The sequence below is a fragment of the Conger conger genome, chromosome 11 (genome assembly GCF_963514075.1).
Source record: "Conger conger chromosome 11, fConCon1.1, whole genome shotgun sequence".
Classification (NCBI taxonomy): Eukaryota; Metazoa; Chordata; class Actinopteri; order Anguilliformes; family Congridae; genus Conger; species Conger conger.
Window position 1 is genome coordinate 25990865 of NC_083770.1, and position 24264 is coordinate 26015128.

The 24264-nt window shown below is 41.7% G+C and overlaps 3 protein-coding genes and 1 long non-coding RNA gene across 7 annotated transcripts in view; 2 read left to right on the top strand and 2 right to left on the bottom strand.

Moving 5' to 3' along the window:
- The window catches only part of LOC133139873 (phosphatidylethanolamine-binding protein 4), a 75156-nt gene extending 74790 nt beyond the window's left edge, over positions 1–366 (bottom strand). Inside the window, exon 1 of one of the 3 annotated variants that reach the window (XM_061259323.1) lies at positions 266–366. The gene's annotated coding sequence lies outside the window, so the exon portion shown is untranslated. Of the gene's footprint in view, positions 159–265 lie in introns of those variants that run through there. The other 2 variants (XM_061259321.1, XM_061259324.1) reach the window with 2 other exon arrangements.
- LOC133139874 (uncharacterized) lies at positions 107–8443 on the top strand. The gene is made up of 3 exons (XR_009709966.1): positions 107–245; positions 4435–6787; positions 7485–8443. It is a non-coding gene; the product is annotated as an uncharacterized LOC133139874 (long non-coding RNA).
- Positions 578–19902, bottom strand: LOC133139869 (rho-related BTB domain-containing protein 2-like). Of its 2 annotated transcripts, none has more exons than XM_061259316.1 (10): positions 19869–19902; positions 12056–12257; positions 10557–10660; positions 10269–10454; positions 8924–9870; positions 6944–7062; positions 6688–6838; positions 5920–6008; positions 5327–5432; positions 578–4800 (listed from the first exon to the last, which is right to left on the bottom strand). In XM_061259316.1, exons 1-10 carry the CDS (start codon positions 19892–19894, stop codon positions 4601–4603), a joined length of 2130 nt encoding a protein of 709 aa, XP_061115300.1. In that variant the 5' UTR covers positions 19895–19902; the 3' UTR covers positions 578–4600. The 2 variants fall into 2 exon arrangements, with proteins under 2 accessions (XP_061115300.1, XP_061115299.1); XM_061259315.1 differs by lacking the exon at positions 19869–19902 and adding an exon at positions 18792–19134.
- ido1 (indoleamine 2,3-dioxygenase 1) overlaps positions 18844–24264 on the top strand; it is a 19976-nt gene continuing 14555 nt past the window's right edge. The window contains exons 1-2 of the mRNA XM_061259317.1: positions 18844–19139; positions 23857–23987. Of these exons, the coding sequence (XP_061115301.1) occupies positions 19034–19139; positions 23857–23987 (237 nt within the window). The 5' untranslated portion in view covers positions 18844–19033. The remainder of the gene's footprint in view (positions 19140–23856; positions 23988–24264) is intronic.

Sequence of the window (24264 nt, forward strand, 5' to 3'; positions counted from 1 at the left end):
CCTTGTTTACGATGACTTCATATGATGGAGCTAATTTTAGCGAAATACTACCCCATTTACCCACAATCCCTACCCCGTCGTAGGAAAGAGCACTGAACTATACGCTATGGGAAAGAGTGGCACTGAAACCATAGGGAACTCGTGGCGCTACAAGCAGATTCATTCGACGCAAATTCGGAGGAGTTGTCATTTCCCCCAAAATGTAGGCTACAAAGAACATCATCTGTAGGCCTATAGCCCAAAAGGTAGGTTATGGCGTGCCAACCTTACTGCATGGATTCCAGGCGACTTAGACCCTGCTGTAAAATCCAGCTATGCCAGCTTGAAAACTGAACAGGAGTTGGTTGAGCTGAGTATGAGCTGGTCAACCAGCACAGCCAAGCTGATGATAAAACTGGTCTAGTTGGGTATGAGCTGGTCAACCAACTAAACCATGTTGAGCTGGGAGATGGTCTGAACTGGTCAACCAGCTACCAGCTGTTTCAAAACCTAGCCTGAGCAGTTTTCTTCAGCAGGGGGGCAATGCATACAGATATAGCAGATGAAATTAACACACAAAAAGGTACCAGACAACATGTTAATTGCTTACTCATTTAATAAATAAACATTATTTACACATGTTCAAGGACACATGCTACAGAATTCCAGATTTACGGCTCCTAACAAACGATACAAACAACCGTTTTATTATTTAATTTTATGCCTAGAACAACTAAAATGACACTTATATAGTGAAAAGGTCAATTCAGTATAACGTTGAGAAAACATTCAAGTTTTGTATTCAGCCATTAACGTCACAAGGCTTCTTTATTAAAACGATTCTACGCTATAGTGATTGTACAGCATAATCTTTTCCTGGTGCTGCTATAAGCTCCCTTTGGTTTGTGCTTCTCTGCAGCGCTGGTATTAGCACCTAAACACGTGGAGAGGGACTCCAGAAGTTCTGAGTAAAAACTTTTTTTGTTGTTGCACTTAGCACCTGATGTTTTCTAGTCCAAGCTTTGAGTGTCTCGGCTCCAAAGACTACTGAAGCTCACCTGGCGAGAGTGGGGCGGCATTTGCTGGAGATGCACAGGCGATTCGCACAAGCTCAGCTATATCTTACTGCCTAGTGCACAGAATCGGTTAGCATCTATTTTTAAAAATAAAATGTATGGGTTCATTACCAACAGCCACAAAACCTCAGGTTGTACCAACTACTTTTAAAGCTTGGACTTACACGCCTTATCCATCATAGGTTGTAATGCGCGCACACACACACACACACACACACACACACACACACACAAATCCATCTGAAGAACCTAGTAGATATTCATAAATAAAAAGTGGGGTTTCCTGCATTAATTTGACGTAGCATGTGGTCTGTGTCAGAGGATGGGGTAGAATGGCACAGTTATACAATGGAATACATGTGGGTTCACATTGTGTATGTATCCATAAACACATTTTCACAAACATATACTGTACATACATTTACCATCATACTGCACACATAATAAATTAAGGCATGAGGTGTCCTGTCTCATGCAGTGCATCAGTTAATGAGAGAAGCCAGTCAAGTGCATTTCTGCTTCATACCATCATCTAGATATCTTGGATTATTATACATACAAAGAAATTCACCCACAAGTCTCAAATGAAAAACTACTTATGGTTTCTTCTCTCTTTGTTAATGTGCACAAATGATACACTCACAATGCTTCCGAGGCATAATGACAACAATAAGAGGATAACACAATGTGCATTATGGCACAAATGCGTAATACATCGCTATCACTTTACTTCCTGTAACATAATATGGTACAACTTAGCCCATAAGACTTACTGTTGTCAGCCTGGTGACTGAATTACAATGGAGTTATTTAAATACAACTGGGTTGTAATGGAATACCACAATACAAAGCGAAATCGTACAGACCTCACAAAAAGGAGGGACAAGTCTAACTGGGACACACTACAGGTAACTGCAGCTATAAACAATCATTTTATTTCTTCATCTTTCCATTGGTATCAACAACAAAACTGACCCCAGACATCCCTTTACTGTACTGTATGTGTGTGCCTTTCCTTTTCATTTACTCTAAAAACAATACTGTTAACAACTGCGTTTAGTTTTTTTACCCATCTGTAACTTTAATATCACAGTTTTAGTCTTGCACATGCCTTCTACTTTTGCCTTTGAGCAGTCAAGCAGAAACATTTCCAGATAGCGTTTAGATTTTCAATGGAAATCCATAGCATATGAAGTAAATTGTGCAAGTAGTTTTTGCACACTTCATAAATGTGTCACTACGTGCATGTAAATGCAATTCATGTTGTGCATGTGCATACAAGGTGCAAGGGAGTGTGCCGTACTGTTAATATAAAAATAGGGATTATCATACACTTTATTACAAGCACATAACGTTATCGCTTTAAATGGGCATGAGTAACACATCAAGTATGGTTGCTATACATCAGGTACGTGTTGGTATTTTTTAAAACTTTTTTTCTTTTTTCATTTGCTCAGTAGGCAACTGCCTACAGTTTTCATCAACACTGCACGGCAACACATGCCTTAGGAAGAGCCTATGGGCTTAAAAAACAGTCCACTGAACAATAAACCTGAATAAACGACAACAACATCAAGAAAAGAAATAGTCCAGTCTTGCCTTCCAAGCCAACAGCATCTAATTTTTACATTGCTCATAAAGCACTGCAAGACAACTGACCTTCTTTCCAAAGACAGCTGAGAAGATCACAGATATATATATATATATTAAAAGAAAACACTTTATTGAACTTCTTGAAAGTGTACACTGAGTTGACTGCACTTGATTTTAACAAGATACTGGAGAGGTTCATGATTCTCACAGATGAACTCATTCTGGATTTCCTGGGCAATGCTCCAGTGTCCATCTGTCTCCACATGGTTGGTGCTAACGTAGGGGGCCATGAGACACTGTTGAGGCTTCAGTGCTATCTGTGGTGTTCCTGACTCAGGCTCTCATCAGCACAGTGGTAAATATGACTTTCTGTGGGGAGTTCTCAAATGGTGATGAGGAGGAAGAGGGAGATGAACAGGCTCAGGCATGAGGCAGACCTCCATGTGAGCATCATCAGCGCCGCCAACAAAATGGCAAATAAATCGGTCTACTTTTCTATTATTCTTTTTTAAATTCAGAATAAACCTTTGGTTACTCTCATCTTTGCACAGCACAGGTTCACTTAGAAGAACCTTCCCAGAAGAACCAATCACTACTTTTGCCACTGCTTTGAAAAACACTGTCTTAGTGTTACCTCTTTTTTTATATATATATTTTTACATTTTGTTAGCACAGAAGATGTTCTTGCTGAGAGTGGTGTTTGCCAATGAAACCTGCAAAATAAACCTGTGCAGCTGTAGGTGTCAGATAAATTGCACAAGCCTTAAGAATGTACAATTTGCAGCTTAAAAAAAAAAAAAGAAACCTGATTTCATAGTGCAAAACATATCGAAATAAACATTCAATCATTTCAAAACAGAAACACAAGATTTCGTTTTCAGTGAAATTACAAGAGTAAAAGGCTGACGTGACAGAAGTTCCCTTGACTCCAGACCATTAACTGGCTTTAAAAAGTCTTCTGTAGAGCATGTGTGACTTGCCACATTACTAATAGAAGCCCTTTTTCTGGCACGGGGACACAGACTAAGATACTGTACAGACAGCACACGGGGCACACACACTATCACTTCCACATCAGAGCCACCACTTAACACAAAACGCCCACATGTATAGAAACATCACAACCAAGAATTCAAAGCTTCGGCTTTTCCTTCAAGATCAATTCAGAACTCTTGACTGTTGTTTAGGAGTGTGAAGAGTGTCTTTAATGTTACTCTTTTCGCTCAAAGTAATTGCCTAATCAGCAAGACTTCAAGCTGCAGTGTTGGACCAATTACATCCATTTTGTTTGATCAAGATACTATGTCTGTGTCCTTGAGGTCCACTGGTTGAACAGTAGCTTAGACAGTGATAATATTGGCATGGGAGTTGTTATTAAGTGTTTTCTGAAATCAATGTTGAACGGCTGAGACTTGTTTTGCTGTTTTTTTGCTGGTTGTCTGTCTTTGCTGTTTGTTCTGTTGCAGCTGATAAGCATTTGGTTATCAATTTCAAGAACAGACAAGTCCAGGAGCCACCATGCAAACTTTCTTGAGGTTATTCAGGTTTCACTCCATCTGGTGGTGACTGTAGAAATAACAGCAATATACTGTCAGCATCAGTTATTGGCTGCACTTCCTCCAAACAGGACATCAGGCATCCAGAGTCTGAAGATGTAGGCAAAGTTTGAACATCTCTGTGCTCTGTCAAACTGTGCAGGAGTGAGGGCATAAATCTCCCAGCAGCAAAAAAAACAAAACAAAACAAAAAACAGCCTTGAACAACTGTACCACTTTCCCCTTCACAGCATGAGAGATCTCTTGGACCTGGGAAAGCACAGCTCCGTTGCAGACACAGCTATGGAGAGGATGGGCCTGAATGAGCTCGCTGGCACCAGCCTTGGTGAAACGTCACAATCCACACCCATCCCTCCGGTTTCTAGATTTGTGCCCAGCACCTCCTCATGAAACCGTTCAGACTACAGCTGAGGAACCAGAAGAGGAGGAGGTGGAGGTGGAGGGAAGGTTCCAGAAGAGCCACTTGCGCTTGCATTGGCGTTTCTGGTACAGGTAGTCCTCCTTCTCCCGCTCCTTTCGCGCTCTCTGGTAGTGATCATCCTCTTTCAGGTACCACACTGGAGGCCAGCGGTGCTTCTCAAAGTAGTCCTGGTTCTCTGGACGACACACAGCAAGAGAGGATCAAGACACCGAAAACTACAACAGCAGAAAACAGAAATGTGTTCTTTTGACCACCCCCTAAAAGTTTCAGTTTGATACATCTAAATCCCAGCACAGAACAAGGATTTGGGCAACTTTGAGACACTCAGCAATGTTTAAAACTGACAACTCGTGATTGGACTACTTGAATCACCTGCAACGGCAAGCGCCAGGATCAGACGTTGCGACGGGCAGTTGCTGCTGCAACACCTCTGCAACATTCTGAAATGGTTTGGTCACGTCACAAATCTTTGTTCTGAACTGTGCTATATGACCAAACCTTTCCTTTCAGAGATCTGCACATTAGAACAGGCCAACAATTCAACACATGCTGTTTACCAAAGAGCAAAGAGCCAACTTGAAAGTTTTTTTGTTGGCCATTGCTGGTGGCCAGTCAAAATGGCCCATTAAGAAAAATTGCATTAGTCCAACACTGGGCCAATGAGTCATGTTTACCAGGGTCTGTAATGTACTGTTGTGTACCTGGGGACTTGGCCTTCATGTCTCTGGGGAATTTGCGACAAACACTGTTGTAGTTGGTGCAGATGTGATGAAGGCACCAGTTAGTGAGCTGATGGGCACAGTGGAACTGCCAAGGGGAGGGAGGGAAGGACAGAGAGAGAAAGAGAGATCACATAGCCCACCGTGAGGGAGAAAATCACAAGAACATTTCCCCGTTTTGTAGCTACTAGCACATTCAAAAACCCATGCTTTACATTCTCAAAAAATGATTTACAGCAGCATCAGCTATATTCACAAACATCCCAATTGAACATATGCTCTGAGTTGCTTGAAATATTGGTCGACTGCAATGCTGTGCAATACAATTGTGTTTGCTAAGGCATTTTATGTAATGACTTAGTCCTTGGTGAGCGCTCAAAGGAAGCAGAAAGTGAAGGATTACAGTCCAGCCTGCTTCCCTGCAGTTTTAGTGCTCTGACTTGGCTAGTTTTGAGACGAGAGTCAGCAATGAGAGCTCTGAAAAACCATCCCATGCGACCACCTTGGACAACCACCCCACTGGACAAAGGCATCGGACAGCCTGGCATATACCAAAGGCGCTGTAGCCCTCATACCTGAGCCATCTCGAGGTACACCAGCACATCCCCGTCGATATCAGCCCCCATCATGGCGGCCTCCATTAGAACTGTGACTGTGTACAGCTCTGAAATAGATAGCACATTCCTCAATGGCATTCAGCCCTGTCTCCTGGCAACCACATTGGATCCTGGCTCAACTCTATTTCTACACACATTTCATGAAAGCACTAGCAACACAAGGTCCATGCAGCACCAAGCACCATGAAAGATAAAACTGTTAATTGGGATGGCATTGTATAGCACTTTATTTGGTATTTATTGGACTTATTTTTGCTTTACTTTTTGATTGGTCTTCTGCTGCTCTAGCCTATCCACTTAGAGGTTTGCTCTTCTGCATACTACTGTTGTAATGTGTGGTTATTTGCGTTATTGTCACCTTCCTTTCAGCTTTGACCAGTCTGGCCCTTCTCCTCTGGCCTCTCTCCTTAACAATGCGTTTTTGCCCACTGAACTGCTGCTCACTGGATGTTTTTTGTTTTTCCAACCATTCTCTGCAAACTCTCAAGACAGCTGCGCATGAAAATCCCAGGAGATCAGCAGTTTCTGAGATAGTCAAACCACCCTGTCTGGCATCATCCACAGTCAAAGTCACTCTGACATTTGGTCTGAAAAACAGCTCTTGACAATGTCTGCATGCTTTTATGCATTTAGTTGCTGCCACATGATTGGCTGATTAAATATTTGCATTAACAAGATGGTGTACAGGTCTATCTAATAAAGTGGTCACTGAGTGTATGGTTCTACCTGTAAGGGCCACCAGGTGAGGCAGGCATAGGCGGTTGGCCAGGACGATAAGCTCCATGGCGTCCAAGTCGGGCCGTGAACAGAAGCGTCCGGTGTACAGGTACTCCAGCACTGCCCGCATACAGCTGCGTGTTGTGTTGGGGAACAGAACCTGGGGATCAGGCACACAAGTTATAAGTCTCTGCCTCTTCACACACAAAATCCAGGTCCCCAAGATGATACTGTGTTCTCCCCATCAAGAATGTGAAAGGTCCACCTCTTTAGTGCAGCTCTCCACAAAGGGCCCCCCAAACATGGCTGCCATCCAGTCACAGCTGGAGATGAGCAGAGGCTTGTGGGCCAGGATGGTGCCATCATCCAATTTGAAGACCACATCTGAAACACATGCACCAGGCTGCACCATCACACATCCATCCACAACCGTACAAAAGTCACCTGTGATGGTGTAGTCCACACTTCTTAAACTACTTTTTACAAGGGGCCATATTCTTTTAAATAATGGTGCTTATGGGTCAAATATCTGCCATACTGTTTAATTAATAGTGTATGAAAAATGTTCCATACGTTGAGTGGATGTACAACATACATTCTTGAATTCATTATTAATACTATTGCTTTCACTTACTATTGTGTCACATAGAGCCGCGTACATTATATGATTTTCTCACGGGTTGCAACGTTGGGATTGAGGATGCCCTCTCACACTTTACGAGGCCAGACTGTGATAACTGATCGGATGACAGCATAAAATCTGAACCATGAATCGAAAGTCTGGCCTTGGTTTTCTTTTTTCCCAGGTAATTAGCTGAACAACTAGTGCCACTGAAGGACTGTCTTCACTCCTGACTCCCAGGTAATGGGAGGGTGAAAAACCAGCAGTTACCGGACCTCAAGGATTTTATGAACCCTGGCGCAGACCAGACGGGCTCCCGACCAGATCAGAAAAACATCATACATGGAACTACCTCCAGACAGGTCAACAGGAATCTAAACACAGAATCCACTCCCAAGACCTTGCACACCTGACAAACTTTTTGACATGCGAAAGAACAATCAGAAGACTGTAAACCAGACGGATCAGGTCAGAACGGTATCTCACACCTAGGACGTAGCAATGTTAAGACCTAATGTTTTTCTTAAGATTTGCTCGTGTCTGAAAAAACTGTGTTGCAAGTCGTATAACGCCCGCCCTAATCAGAGATATGTTGACACTGCGAATGCAGACCATGTCAATAGCTAAAGGTCAAGAATATGTCTATGGCATGCTGCATTTGGCCCTTGAGCCACTAACAGAGTAGCCCTGGTGTAGACCACTGTAAGAACCCTTCAGACATGCCTCAGTGTTAGAGCTGGCATGCTGATGGCTCTTATTGTCAGAGAGACACTGATTTATATAACCTGAAAATGACAGCACAATAAGTCCTCAGTGGGCGGTTTGCATTGAGCATTAAAGCTTTTCAGAATACCGCGTTCTTTCATTTCAGCATCTTCATTTATCCTTAGTAAATGCAAATATCATGTTTAATGCATATACTGCACCCCGGTCCACCCACACAGACCACCAGGCATCCGAGCAAACCTCAGTGGAAAACTGTAATCATTTTCTGAACACTAACATGTTAACAAAAACAGCTCACACCTGAATGCTATATGCCAGTACTTTCACATATTTCCCCCTTCTGTTACACTGTAAAGCATCTTTGTGACAGTCCTCTGTGAAAAGTGCGATACACATAAAAATAAAATTGATTTTGCATATCACCGGATGCAAACAATGCCCTTTTGCTCAGCATAAGAATTTTCTATCTTCAGTATGACTGGCTGTCTAAAGTTAAGAATAACAATGCACATAAGCTCTCCTGTTTGAGAAGAACATGCACTTACAGGTGCATGGAATATTTAGAATTGGACAAAGTGAACAGTAAGAAAAAGAAAATGGGTCCCCAGACTCTAGGGATTATTTCCATATGCCTATTTGATGCATATCTGATGGCACATTCTCAAGACTCCTCATTCGGAATGTGAGATACATTCGGATCTGTAACCACAAGGTTATGTGAGCCTGAGCAAAACCTGTTCATTGCCTGTGATAAAAATATAGTAGAATAATTAACGGATGAGTAGTCTATGAATTACTACTCGAATTGGAATTACTCCAAGTATTTTTGTAGGCTCTGTCGATTTGTCCTCAAGAGGCCTAGATTTTCTTCCTGGAAAGTGTGTTTGCACTTCTCACCTGAGAACGTGCCCTTGGCCAGGCACTCCTTAACCCTATTGGTGCGGCGCACGTGAAAGGCCTTGGTGATCTCCTGATTCATGAAGGCCTCGTTGTTGAGGATGTTGGCCACCATCATGCGCAGGTCGAAGACCTCCAGCAGCTCGGCGATGTGGGCGATGTGCATCAGCTCCTTCTCGTGTTCGTCCAGCTGCCCTGTGTACAAGTACCGCAGCACCGCGCGAAAGGGCCCTAGCTGCACCGAGGGGTCCATGCGCACCACCGTCATCAGCCTGGGGTTGTAGGTGACGGGGTCGTCCACCAGCTCCTCCTGGATGCTGACGAAGGCGCGGCTCCAGGCGGACAGCATCCTCCCCCGCCGGTCTCCGCCTCTCAGGGTGCCGTCGCTGGTGCAGGCGCGTAGGCCGGCCCGGCTGCCATCCTCGCTGCTCTCGCACACGTCGAAGCTGGCCGCCCGCATCAGCAGCTCCCGCCCGCTGAGGGGCGGGGGGCGGTGAGGCCGCGCCTCCTCCTCGCTCTCCTGGGAGCACAGGTCCATGATGAACAGGTCGTAGAACTTGGAGGAGGCGGTGGCCAGGTAGATCTTGTGGGCGAAGATGCGCTGGCGCTCCTGGAGGACCAGCACTACGTCGGCGCAGAGGGGGTCCTCCAGCAGGCGGCCGGGGTGCTCCTCGGTGGAGGAGGGGGGCGGGGGCACGGTGATGATGGGCGGCGGGGGCTTGGGCGGGAGGAAGGGAGCCTGCAGGAGTGGACGCTGCACGTTGCGGAGGTGGGACTTCCAGAACTGCAGGTGGCGGCGCGAGATGAGCGCGGCTCGGATGGCGTTGTCGAAGACGTCCTTCACCCCGAACTGCGCCACCACGCTCGTCTCGTAGTACGGCACGCCCAGCTCCTTGGCCACCTCGCGGCCCTTCTCCGGTGCCAGGATCTCATTGGACTTAATTGGTCTGTAATGCAGAAAAAACAGGAAAGAGCATGACTTGTAAATGGCAGCCAATTACAAAATGTAATACTCGTACTCAGATAATTGCAGGTACATAATATCTATTAAATCACAGTGTTTGCGTTAAATGCTCATGGCTACAGAGAATATTTAATTGAGTTACATTTTTAGCTAATTAGATTCTCCCAAAAATAGTGCAGTAATTGACAGGTAGGTTACATGGTGTCCTATATGCTACAAATGAGAACAGTACTGCTCTTAAATGTCTCACGAAAGTCACAGACTAGTCACTCTAAACTTAGAATTGGTATCATCGGTATAGAATAACTCAAATGTACTCCAATGTGGGAAATGTAGTTCCCATCTTAGGAGAGCCTGAAAATGCATGCAGTGACTGTTTACCTGGCTAGGGGGCGCCGTGCCCTGTTCACAGCCTCCAGGTCAGCGTAGCGCAGGTCCAGCTGGCAGCCGACCAGAATGACAGGGGCACGGGGGCAGAAGTGCTTGATCTCAGGGTACCACATGGTCTTCACATGGTGCAGAGAGTTGGGGTTGGCGATGGAGAAGCACAGCACCACAACATCCGACCTGCAGCGATGAAACGGGTTAAGAGAGGAGGGCTCACATACATGCCCCCAGGCTTCACCTCAGGCAACAGGACAGGGACATGCAGGAGTACACTGGCCACACCTGCCGTAGGCAAAGCGCCGGTCCTTGTGATGATCCCCAAAAGTATCCCAGAGGCGTAGTGACACGCTGACATCGTCCACCACATCCCTGGACCGCTCCAGAACCTGACCACACAGACACAGCCATGCGTCACACACACACAGCCATGCGTCACACACTGACATTAATCAGATTCAACGTGCCATCAGCAGCAGTTGGGCACTACACCATGCACCAGCGCTAGCTTTTTAGCAAAGCCACATTGTTTTTGTAGATATTTGGTAAGACCTCCTTGGGAAAATAGGCACTACAAATATTAACTGTTGGGGTTATTGCAATATTGCAGTGCCCATGGGCCTCCAGAAATGAAACCTATTTCTTGTGGGTCGCTTATTGGTTTTTCTGCATTCAGAGAAGGCACAATGCTTTGGCATTTCCAACTAGCTTGCCCACACAAAAATGGTAAGAGCATTGTTTACATAGTATTAGTATAAGTAGAAATTATACTGGTCTCAGCATTTTAGTGACATACATTTTACCCAGCTAACCCCACCCACTTGAAAACCTGGCATTTAGCCAAGGGGGGGGAAGCTTAAAAGCTCATTTTAAAATATTACTTGACCATTTGTGATTGAAAGAATGTATTAAAACAACACATCAGCAAATAATTAACAGATTTAAGTTTCCTAGACCTTTAAAGCTTAAATAAATCATTAGTCCCTAACAAGAATGTACCATAGAACATTAGACATGTTTTAACCATGCACAGGGCTTTACAGTACTCCCATTTTAGGAGCAATTGCTCCTGAAAATAGATGTGTGCTCAACTGGAAAAATAATTTAGGAGCACAACTACTAATTGGAACATATTAGTGTGCTACTAAATGTTCAGGTAATTAGCTATTTCCCCCCTGTGAAATAATGTAAGTGTTTCAGCAGAGTTCAGGACCGGATTGATGATTTGTAGCAGGGAAATTCAGACGCAAGAAAGGTGCTGTGGTTTTTGCACACGTGGTTAAGAAGTAGACACTCAGGGTCTTGAGGGTAACATATACTGTGCTTCCTGAGACTACTGCAGTGCTGTATCTAAGATCATTCCTATCCAATGATACAGCCAGAACACTGCAGAATTATTGTAAGAAGATCATGCATTAGCTAGGTGGCGATAAGAGTGAAATGATCATATCTGCAGCAAAATTGCATATAACTGAAGCAAATAGACCACTACTCATCCAAGTCATGTGAAATCAGATGTGATCAGTCTCTGACTGACATTTAGCAAAGAAATGCATCTGACAAAATGCATTTCCTGCATGACAGAATTCCACTGCCCAAGTAGGGCCTCCACATAGCTGGCTGATGAGCTGTAGGCCTTGCTCTAGGAACTGAATGAATGGATGTTACCTTCTACATGGTTCCTCATCTCCTCCTTAGTTTTTAGAGGAAGGAGTGAGTCAGGCAAAATGCATTGGCCTGATAGCACAGTGACAGTGGGACTTCACGGCATTGCGTCAACTCACCTCCTGGCAGACGCGGTACTGATCGATGGCCCAGACCGTGGGCACGTGTGTGGCTAGCAGCTGGTACTGCGTGAGCGTGGCGTTGCAGGCTCGTGCGCAGATGAGGCGGGTCTTCCCCACGGCGTTGTCCCCCACCACCACGCACTTGATAGTCTCAACGTTTGGCCTCTCATAGTCCATGTCAGAATCCATCAATTGGGACCTGTCAACGGTGTTGAATTAGAATAAAACAGCAACAGACAAAAATGCACAAAGGCCCCTTCTGCTGAACTCAAAATCAGACACTCGCCTGTTAACTTCAGGCCTGACCCCAGACCTGAGGCACTCAACCTGAACACACTCAAACACGAGGAAATTGTACCACCCTAGACTGATACATGACCCAGGGAACACTGATGATTCTCATTCATTGTGGCTATTACTGGTCTGCATTACTCATACTGCTTGCAGTGCTATGAATGCTTGGTCATGCACTTCCTGCCTGTAGCCAATTCAGCCCACTCACTGACCCTGTCACTCCCAGCCTATCTCCTGTTTCTGCAAGACACATCACAGACGGGCAGGAGCCCTGGGAGGGGTCCTGCTTCAGGAAATGTCCCTGAAAGAAAACAGTGGCTCTCCGATAATTCAATTCCCCCATTCTAAGTGCGGAAGCAATGTCTACGGATGCAATAATACAGTAGTGTGCAAAAATGTGGGCACCCCTGATCAAAAAACCTTTTACAATTAATATCGAAGTGAACAGAAGTGAACCTGACCTCTAAATGGTACAATGTTAGACATGACACTTTCAAAATAATAAAAAAGGAAAGGCCCTGTGCAAAAGTTTGGTAACCCTGTTACTCTACTCTATAACTCCTCCTTGGGCAACTACAACAGCTTGTAAATGCTTCCTGCAGCCAGCCAAGAGTCTTTCAATTCTCACTCTTGGAATTTAACCCCATTCTTCCTGACAGAAAACCTGTAAGCAGAAATATTCTTCAGCCTCCTTGTATGTAAGGCATGTTTAAGATATCTCCACAGATTTTCAATAATATTCAAGTCTGAGGACTATGGTGGTCATTCCAAAACCTTCATCAGTCCATCTGTTCATCTTCATCAACTTCATGGTTTGGATCATTGTATTGCTGGAATACCCAACCTCTCTCCAACTTCAATGTCTGGACTGGCCTTTGGACATTAGCCTCTAGGATTTCTTGATATTTGATGGAATCCATTCTTCCTTCCACTCAGAAAGTTCCATTTTGATTTAGTTAGTCCAAAGTGCATTGTTCCAAAAGGCTTCCAAAAGGCTAATATTGTGTTGAGATCGTTCTTTCTGGCAACTCTGCCATGTAGGTCTTTGTTGTTTAAAGTATGTTGCAGTGTTGTTATGTGAACAGCTAGACCTGTGTTTGCCTCACCAGGTCTTGGCCCATTCTATCTGAAAATTGTCTTGGTCTTCCAGACCTTGCCTTGACTTCAACTGTTCCATTTGTCTTCCCATTTCTAATGTTTCTGACAGTGGGAATAGGTAGTTTGAAACATTATATATATATTTTAGTTTTTGTAGCTTTCCCCTTCTTAGTGGAAATTAACAATCTTCAATCTGAAATCCTTGGACAACTGTTTAGAGGTGGTTGTTAACACCATACAGAACAGCCACTGCAGTTGGATACTTTAGAAGGCATGGAGTTACTTCAGAATAAAAAGTTTAGCCCTGGAATTATACACACTCAAACTTATTGAAGCCCTAAAAAGTAAATCACCTGGGTCTGGGCCTTAGCAATCATCTTTTTAAAAAGTAACAAAGAATAATCCAAAAGGGTTGCCAAACTTTTGCACAGGGCAAAACTTGCTTTAAAATTTGCAGAAAGGTCTCATGTCCAACTCTGTACCAGTTCAGTTTTGCTTTCGATCACAAACAGATTCATTGTAACAGACATTTAAACCAATTTTTGCACCCCATTGTACTTGTCATTTTGTTGGCAGGAAGACAAGCCACCAGTTTAAATATATCACAAGGTGCAGGTGCTACAAACCACTCTCAATTGCACTGAATTAAGAATAATCTGTCTTCACATTTCCTGTGAACCTTGTAACTCAGCATAAAAAATGATTATATATGCATTAATCGATGATTCAAAACAAAGGGCAGGACAAACATCATCTTAACTGGATGTGCTGTAATATGATTACAGTAATATGATGTCCTTTTGATGCTGACTGGCCATAACTTATTTCAGAGATCCATGTTCCAGCATCTGAAGGAAAACCGTGATTATAGCATCATTGAGAAAAAGATAGTCGCACTAAGACGAGTATTGTAGTAGCAGCAGGATACCTCTAGTAAAACCACAAATAATATTTTACTGTGATTCCTGCATTAAAACAAAACCTTTCAATTTTTGAAAAACAAATCCTTTTTGATTGTACTTGTGTTTGAATAACCTCACACCCAAGGTGTGCATAACTCAAATGTGCTTTGATTTAAAAAAATGTTTTACATCAACAGGAAATGGCTAACTATGATAATCATGTTGTCTATGTAAAGTATTAGACACCGACAGTACAATCTTCAGTACAATCTTATGAAAGAGAGTTACACCTCCTTACCTTTCCCTAGCCTGCCTGAACATTCAAAGAGATAAGTATAAGTATAACAGGCTGAATTTGCCACACCCACACAGACTCTGCATGACAGCAGAAAGCATGTCTCATTTGTAACCCCTCCTCCTACTCAAGCATGTTTGCAGTACCCTATTATGATCTATTGTAATGATGCCACAATCACACACAGATGACAAGCCAATGAGCAAAATATTTCAGAAAAACATTGCCCCTTACCTGTTATTGTGAATAGTACCTAGCTCCTCTTTGCGCACTCCCGGAAGGGGAGTGCTGTTGATGACTTCGGAACAGGAGTGTCTAGCAGAGCTAGCTACTGTGTACACACCACAACCAACTTCCCCTTAATTCCCTCAAACCCTTCTGCCTAGCAACAGCTTCCTATTGGCAGACAACACCTCTCTCCTTTATAACTCCATGGGTCAGTTGATTAAAATAAATTCAAACTCAAACTAAAACATACTGTATGTAACAGGAAATAATAATATAGGAAACAGGTAGGCTAATGTTCTCTGACAGTAAATTGATTGATTGCCTTGGTTTTTTTTTATTTTTTTTATAAAATTTCTAGCAGGTTAGTTTTTCAGGACGTTTTGTAAACAAATGAAAATCTAATAAAGCACAATTAAGCGTGCAAAGATTGAAAATCAATAATGTGACAGACAGAAAATAGCAAACACCCACAGGAGATATTATAGCACAACAGAACCTGTATTACTATATTATTTTAAGGAAATGATTACTACAATAGTAAAGCTGTATCAATCATTGCATGAGAGGGAGGTAGAGAGAGTGAGGAGTTGAAGAAGACAGATAAATTATGTTAAATCAAAACTTTTGGCGGATGTAGACAGCAGATCACTGGACACTAAAGACACACTGAATTCTCCCTTGACTATAACATAGGTTTATAAAACCTGTGCATGAATAGACCATCTATTTCCCAAGAAGTCCCAAGAAACCTATTAACTAAACTAATTTGTTCCAAATGAAAGACTATTTTTTTCAGCATCTAAGATAATTACAAAACAGCAACACCTACACTGCGAAGCACCACAACTACATTGAACAAACAGCATGGCATGCTGCCCTGAGCAAGCTTCAATAGTACAATAATTAATAACATTCATTGAATCACTACCGGCTATTCTAACCACATCGGTATGTGTTTCCTTTATACTTTATATGCCAGCAAGTAAACCAGTAGTCTACTGTATGTTCTGTTTCTTACTCGATATGCATAATTGAGTAAATATGACACAGCTACCCTGTTGTGTACAGTACATCACAGACACGACTGAATTCCCGTGAGACAGTAGCCATCATTTTTAATAAGAAACCTTTTTGAAAGCTAGAATACTGGATCAATGGAAATCAAACACGTTTCAGTGATATGACAATATTTACATTAAAAATAATATACCAACATTTGGAAATAAAATGCATATCCATTATAATTCGATTTTTTAACGACAAGCACGTTAGAGCCAATATGCAGATCCATGTGGTGGTAGCAATCCATGCAACCTGAAAAATCGACAACAGTTGTGGAATGTATTGACAAATTGTTACCTTATTCATTCTGCGACTGAGTACCTTCATATTTGAATTAAATGGTCGGAATAATATAGGGAAACACACTTTGCTCACCTCCCGCCTGGAAAATGGTGGTTGTTGATTTCGCTATCCAGCCTTTGGTTTCCTTGGAAACGGAATTTATTTCTCTCCCATATCAGTGAGCAAACGATACAGCACATGCTGTTTGCGTTTACAAGAGTGTCAGCTATTAAGGCTATATTTTAATCAATGGGTGAGATCTAGAAATGCATCTGAGGCCAGCGTAAATTATATGAAGTGAAATAACGTTATTCCAAATAATTCTAAACCTCGTCTAAAATGCAAATAAATTAACATGCATTAACTAATACTCATTTTAATATTAATATTAATACTAAGTAACGTAATTGACTGTACAGTGTCAGGTGATATGGGAAATGGACAGGCTGCATAATTTGCTAAACAAAATGGAGCATAGATGTCCACATGCACCAGAACCAGATAGGCAGTGAATTTTGTAGTTAACCAAACAGGGTACCGTCAGTTAGAGTGCAGTGCAACATATCCGTTTAGGCCCCGTCTACAACTGGAATTGCACCAGATCTATCAAGGTACGGGAACTGCCTTATAAAAGCTTCCCGAGTAGCGTTCCCTACATTCTGATTAGGCTACAGTGTGTGACAACGACAACGTCAATTATAAAATCGTAAATAGTACACAGTCTGTCTTGGCTAACCCAGAATCTCCGAGACAGAACATAATTCTTTCTGGCCTGTCCTGCACATCTTCTCAGCTGACGCTTGTGGGCTTCGACTCATTCATAAAAAAAAAAACAGAGCGCAACTACGGGCCAGAGTCTGATACTAAATATAAGATAGTCTGCTAAGTTGGGCTGAGTTACTTTTAAGTGACACACGATGTCAATATGGTTCTATTGCTCATGCGGATAGACTCACATTACGAGTGCATAGGTTATTTTTGGTGAATGATGTAGGCCTATACTATTACTGGCCGTCCTCAGAATGCGCTCAAGAACAGTGCAATATTAGAAGATAGAGCAGGAGAATAACTTAGCATGCACAACCAAACGGTAAATGAGTAAGTCAAAGGCAACCCTGTTCAGTGTTTTTATTTTATTTTTATTTTGCCTGTTGTATTTCTGAATCACTTTGCAATTAGATGTTTATGTAAGCAGATAAAATACACTATAATATAAAGAACAATTAGGCCTACTGCTAGGACTACTACTAACAACAACAACAACAACAACAACAACAACAACAACAACTAATTATTACTATTGTTGTTATTATTATTAGTAGTAGTAAAATCGTGTAAAATGCATGATGTTGTATACGGGATAACTGGACTCGATAATGTACCATGGAGTCGTTATATACTTCATAATAAGGCAATATTTACTATACAGTGAATGGTGCAATACTCGCCCATGATGCAGTGATTATCTAGCTTACTGCAGAAAATGATTTGTCACATTAGAAACAGTATTAAGATCGGCTAAAGTGCATCAATAATGACAGTGTTTACCATTCTTGGTAGGAAAGGACAGACCGTTCAATGATGGAATCAAAATGTCATGCAGAACTCTCATAGGCTACGGTATTATGTTTAATAAGACACAACCAAGTCATAATCAAGGGACCTAATCTTTACTGAAATTACGTCGCCAAACATGCCAGTCTGTTTTGTATTTTAAATAGAAGGCAGCCTAGTCATGGGTGACGCCTCTCAGGCAGCAACTAAGGCACGCGCCACTCATTGTGTGTTCTTTTGACTGGCCAAGGTCTCAAACAGGCTGTGCTCAGCAAGACAGCGTCGTTATGAATCATCGGGGCCTGACAGAGGCACTTTCACCCCGTTTGCGCTGCAGTCAAGAATCACTTTCCAGTAGCTACTCCAGATGCAACCAACTACACCTGCGAACTGTCTTTTGCTTGAATATGCTACAGTAGCACATGACATGGCTGGACAGTAACCTTGACGATTATAACAAATATGACAAATCCAGGACTTAATATCGGTTCTTTGCAAAATAGATCGCCGAATTTGGCGTCGAAGAACATTCAAGACCCTAATATTTCAGTTCAATTTAACACATGCTTTCTTTGTAGGCTGTAGACTATCCCTGGTAGCAGTAACCTAGCTAGCTAATGCTTATAGCCCATGTCAATTTGCAGCACTGACATTCTAAAGTTTACGTACGTTTAGCTAGCATACTGAACAGAAGAAAATAATTTGTACGAAACACATGACGTAACACAATAGTTTGTTATATTCCATTTTACTGATATCACGAATAAGAGAGAGATTGATATCTATTTGCATCCTCAAACATACTAACACTTGTGTACATCTTTCTGTCTTATATTTCTCATTCGAGGCGACTGCATCAACTGTTATGCAAGACTGCACGTCTTCCCAACAGAATATCTCCGTGGTAGCCTAAGCACTGTTGTCCGCTCTTCTGGTAGTGTGCATGATATTACGACATAGTTGCATTCAGATTACTTTAATCGTGGAATATTTGTTGAAATATCAATTATACACTTACCGCAATAAAATGAAGTGGTGCATCGGGCTGGCCGATGTTTGAAAGCGAAAGGACGACGCGATCCCCATTGGATGCAGCTTGCACCTTCAGGAAGCCGGGGCTGAGCCTCATTTTCCCGGCAGTACAGCGGGGCTGGCTATGCAAACTGTCGGCAGTAGTCGCCGATACAATCGCTTTGGATATCTCTGTAAACCAACCAGTCTAGGCCAAAACTGATGTTTTGTATCTCGCAGTGACTCTGAATGCTCTTCCTCAGTGTCGTACCTCGAAGCGCGACGAGCTACCTCGTCTGCAGCTTCGGTTACCGTAGGCACTGTATTGATACGCACAACAACAGTCCTCACTGTTCTACCCAAATCTCACATTCCAAATGTAATTGCCTGTCGTAGCTTCTGGTCAAAAACTCTCAAATACCCAGCATTTTTTTAACTGTGTGATTGCTGACTAGCAGCTTATGGTGATGTTTACAAATGTGGAAATCATATTAACTTACTTCACAAATTCTGGGGCACATTGTTAAAGCACCTTAAAACATGAACGACAGTTAATGCTGTGTTAAGTAGCCTTGGTACCCATCTATAGCACCGAATTTCTTTATCACCTAGACGTAGAATATATTCTAGCGCTATCTGTGTCAAATTACAAGTTTTTCTAAGCACACTAACCCAGTCTAACATTATTAAAGCTGAGAACTTTCTCTGCGCAAGCTCATTCGTAATTTACAGAAATTGTTAATCGGGGGCTAAAATTATCTGTGTCAGAGTCAAGGTCGAACAAGCTGTATAAAAGAAGTAAAAGCCAGAGGGGTAAGAAGTTGCATTGTCCTCTAGAACTTGCTTTCAGCAACTGTAGTTGTGAACATCTTAAAGGTACAAGGACGGCCAAAACCAACACAGAATTATAAAAGGTTAGAGAATCTTATAGTAAATTAGAGGTTGCTCGGGTTTACGGTATACCGTGGTTATAAAGCAAATACATTGTTTTTATGTAGGCTACTATTTTATAGCACTTTACAGCAATCTCTCAATTGTCCAGTAATGAAGTAGGCTTTCAAAATTAAGTCTGATTCAAACTTACTCATAATAGGCTGTTACAACTTCCATGGTGTCCTCAGTGAAGCGTTTGGTCTTGGAGTTATTTCCTAAAAGGAAAATTTGCAGTATCTTTGACAAAGTATGTAATCAGTTTTTCACTCTCAGATTACCAAAGTATTTATGAAACAGCAAAACATGTGGATGTCAAGCCCATTAGGTGACCACTCATTTTATGCAGAAAAATGGATGCCATGCTACCTATAGGATCGAGTACTCCCACCAAACTCTTGAGTCAGTGGCGCTTTGGGAAGGTCACTCAAAGTTACGTACCTGTGTTCCTGTCCTGTGTACTACACTCCTGGCCTTATGCACTGAGCCTTAGTTAAAACCTTTCACCTTTCATCGGTAGTCCCTCCATTTCTTTGCTTTGTTGTCTTTTGTCATTCGCTACAAGTTAAGCAGGTGTGCAGCATTGTCAGCCTATCCATTCACAGAACTTTGTAAACGCTTTCACTCATACACACATAAGCACACGCACGCATGCACACACACACACACACACACACACACACACACACACACACACACACACACACACACACAAACAAAATATCAAAGCTTTTAGGCAGCTAACAACACTGAGAAAAGGAGGAATTTAGGTGCACACAGTACTATTGTGTGTTTTACCTTTAAGTAGAGGGAGAAAGCAGCATCTCATGTTTCAGTTAACCCTTTAAGTGTTGGCCAAATGAAGCATATTGAGTTAGTAGACATACTGAATCCAAATATTTTCTCTTTTTTTTTTGTTCTTTTTTTTTTTTTTACACCATCCCACTCATACCTCAAACTGCCTGTACAAAGTAAGTACACTGCAAACATCCAAGAGTGATTCATGAGTACATTTAAAAATAATGACTGTTGACATGAATAAATGCTGCAAGACACATATTAATAAAGGATGTTGAATATGTAAAAGAGGAGAATAATTACCTTAATAAATATATATATACAAAAAAGTTAAATAAAAAAAAGGGGTACATAAAAGTCACAGTAATACATTTGCAGATTGAATATTTCTTAGTAACACCATGATTTTGTATCCCATCACTCAAACAATGATCCCAGCCTGCGACCATCGCCTTTTCATAACCCATGGAGGAGTATTTAATCTTTTCCAACATAAGAAAAAGCATTAACTTTAGATCATAAAGCCGATGCTTTAGGAGGTCTCGCAGATTTCCACTCCAATAGGATCCTCCAATAGGCTACAAGCGAGGCAAAAGCAATGGCATCTTTCTTGCCAACCATCAGGGATAAGCCTATGTCATCCTGTTTCCCCCCTAAGTTGTATATCAACATAAAATATTATGTTGAATATTTGTTCCAAATACAGTGGACCAATAGCTTGTTATTTTAGGACCAGAAGATGTGAAACAGGTCAGCCTTTGCGGTGTGACAAAGGTCCCCTTTTTTTTAATCTTGAAAAGCTATGCTAGCTAGAGAACCACGAGCGTAAGATACTGTAACGTTAAAACAAACTTCTTCTGGTTGGCTTGAAAAACTATGTACATTTTCATTATCAACGTAGTTCACACAAACAACCGCATTTTCATTAAATTGGCCATGTGATGGGAATTTTGATCTGCTGACCGATGAAGGGTTGCACTATTTTAAAAACCTTTCAGTATGGTCTTTAAGATCGATATGCAAGCAGGACAGCGAGTGATATTGAATGTCTTGTTTTTTGGTGTTCCAGTGTCATACAAATATGAACTGTATTCTGTATTTGAGAGAGCTTGTTTGTAATTGACCTTAACATTAATAGCTTGCATAGAGACCGAGATTGGCATGTACTGTAGTTGCATGCAGTTTTGAAATGATTTATAATTTTACTATGCAATGAAAAGGTAGGAGTATATTAATAAACCAATACTGCAATGTGATTCAACACTAACTAACTGGTTCTGGTGCATGTGGACATCTATGCTCTGTTTTGTTTAGCAAATTATGCAGCCTGTCCATTTCCCATATCACCTGACACTGTACAGTCAATTACGTTACTTAGTATTAATATTAATATTAAAATGAGTATTAGTTAATGCATGTTAATTTATTTGCATTTTAGACGAGGTTTAGCATTATTTGGAATAACGTTATTTCACTTCATATAATGTACGCTGGCCTCAGTTAACTAAGTAACTTCATTTACAAATACAGTTATAATTATTATTCTTGAGTCCCAGATGCAGATTAAGGCTAGTCCTGGACTAAATGCAATGAGAGATTATCCATACAAAACTGCATTTAGTCCAGGATTGATCTTAATCTGTGCTCATGTAACTGGCCCCTATTTTGTTATTGATCATGATCTTATATTACAGCCCATGATAATGCTTTCATTATGTTACAAGAGTTACACAGAGTTCTTAAAATAAATAACCATTCTATTTTTTATCTTATTTATTGGTATATCAATTACCTACTGCACCAGAACTGAGATTTTGGCATAGTTGTTCATTGCTCATCTTTTTGTGTGCCCCTTATAATACTGCTTCTTCAGTTGTCACACACTTGATGTCATATACACAATATAGTAGTATAGGAATCCTGATTAATTTATATAACCATACTGTTGGTTAGGCTGCACCATTCTGGAGACTTGGGACTCGACCTGGACTCTAGCTCAGAGTCTTGGGACTTGATTTGGACTTCCATTTGATGACTTTTGAACATCTCTGGCAGAACACGCCTAGCTCAGAAGTATTCTTCCGCCTCCTTGAATATACAGCATGTTTGAGATCTCTCCACAGATTTTCAATAATATTGAAGTCTGGGGACTGTAGTGACCATTCCAAAACCTTCATCCGTCTTTCCTGGAGGTACTTTATTGTTGATTTTGAGGTATGCTTTGGATCATTGCCTTGTTGGAATACCCAACCTCTCTTCAACTTCAATGTGTAGACTGACCTTTGAACATTAGCCTCTAGAATTTCTTGATATTTGGTGGAATCCATACTTCCTTCTACTCGCACAATATTTCCTGTGCCCCCCGCTGCCACACAACCCCAAAGCATTATGGATCCAACTCCATGCTTCATGTTTGGCTAGGTGTTCTTCTCTACAAAGGCTTTATCCATTTTTCTCCAAAGCCCCTTCTTTGGTGGTAGCCAAAAAGTTACATTTTGGTTTCGTCAATCGAAATCACATAGTTCCAAAAAGGTCCCTCTTGCATAAAGGATCACTGTTAATGATGCATTTTTAGTACGTGTTGACTCTGTTAGCAGGTGTACTGCAGAAATTAAGACCCTCATAATTGGATCTAGTGTGAAGTGTTTTCCTGACTGGATTGCCTCCTTATTACAATACAAGGGTGGATTTATTTTTCCTTCTCAACCTAACAAGAGGTAAGGAATTGATTCAGTTTATGAGGGAAGCTTAAATCTCACCTCCAAGACCTGTCTGCTGAGGTATGTAGAATATGAAATATACTGGATATTTCCTGACTTAAGGAAAATAATTTCAAATCCAATGGTAAACTCCAACCTGTGCAGTACAGTCTTCAAAGCTTGAAATGTAGAGCACCCATGTCCCAAAATAACTACATTCCCTGATCTTCTCATTCATGAAACATACAATAACATACAGCTTTATTCTCAAAAAATGCTCTCATACATTTTTATTATTTCTGCAACGTGGGACATAGTCCACCAGGTAGAGGTACCACACTGTCAATCATGTTTGTGTTAAACAGATTACTGCCACTGTAGCAATAAGGCAGTTATTTTTATTTTGTATCGTTTTCTATGGAAAACCATCTATATTTGGTGTCATTTGGCCATTGATGTGGTGTACGCAGGCACAATGACCTGGTGGTTTGTTTAGTAACTCCCATATCTATTTCAATGACAACCACTTTGCCTTAAGGCTGCATGTAAACCTCATGTTCACCCAACCCCCACTGGGAAATTGGTAGGACTGAAAGTTGTGCAATACCTAAAAAGTGACTAAAGGTAAAGTAAAACTCTGCTCACCGTCAGATCACCAACAGATCGCCTCCTCTACCGATCCCATGGCCAGCAGCCCCACAGACGACCAGCCACCCTTCTCCCTGGATTCCTACCACGTCTCCAAACAGTATGGCTTCATGCTCCCGGAACCCCTGGTAGGGAAAGAGATTAATTTCTTTATGCGGTTGGAAAGCAGTAGGAGAAACAGCACTTCACTTCACTTTAACTTTGTTGAAATGCGTCACAGCAATTCACAGTAGGAACAGTTACTTCTCAGCAGTTATGTGTGCAATGGGGACACAGGGACAACCATTCATTAACTAGTAGGTTAAGTGTTTAGCCAGCAGTCTCTGAAGGCTATTTGGTCACTGAAAAAGAGAAAAAAATGTCTAAATGCAATTTTCTTTTTGTGTTTAGACACTCAAAAGAAAA

Excerpts from the sequence above, each read along its gene's own strand:
- LOC133139869 (XM_061259315.1), bottom strand. The coding sequence starts at position 18,859 with ATGGGGATCGCGTCGTCCTTTCGCTTTCAAACATCGGCCAGCCCGATG. Across the intron at positions 5,433-5,919 it reads TGTACCTCGAGATGGCTCAG|TTCCACTGTGCCCATCAGCT; the intron begins GTATGAGGGCTA and ends TCCCCTTGGCAG. Across the intron at positions 4,801-5,326 it reads CATGAAGGCCAAGTCCCCAG|AGAACCAGGACTACTTTGAG; the intron begins GTACACAACAGT and ends TGTGTCGTCCAG.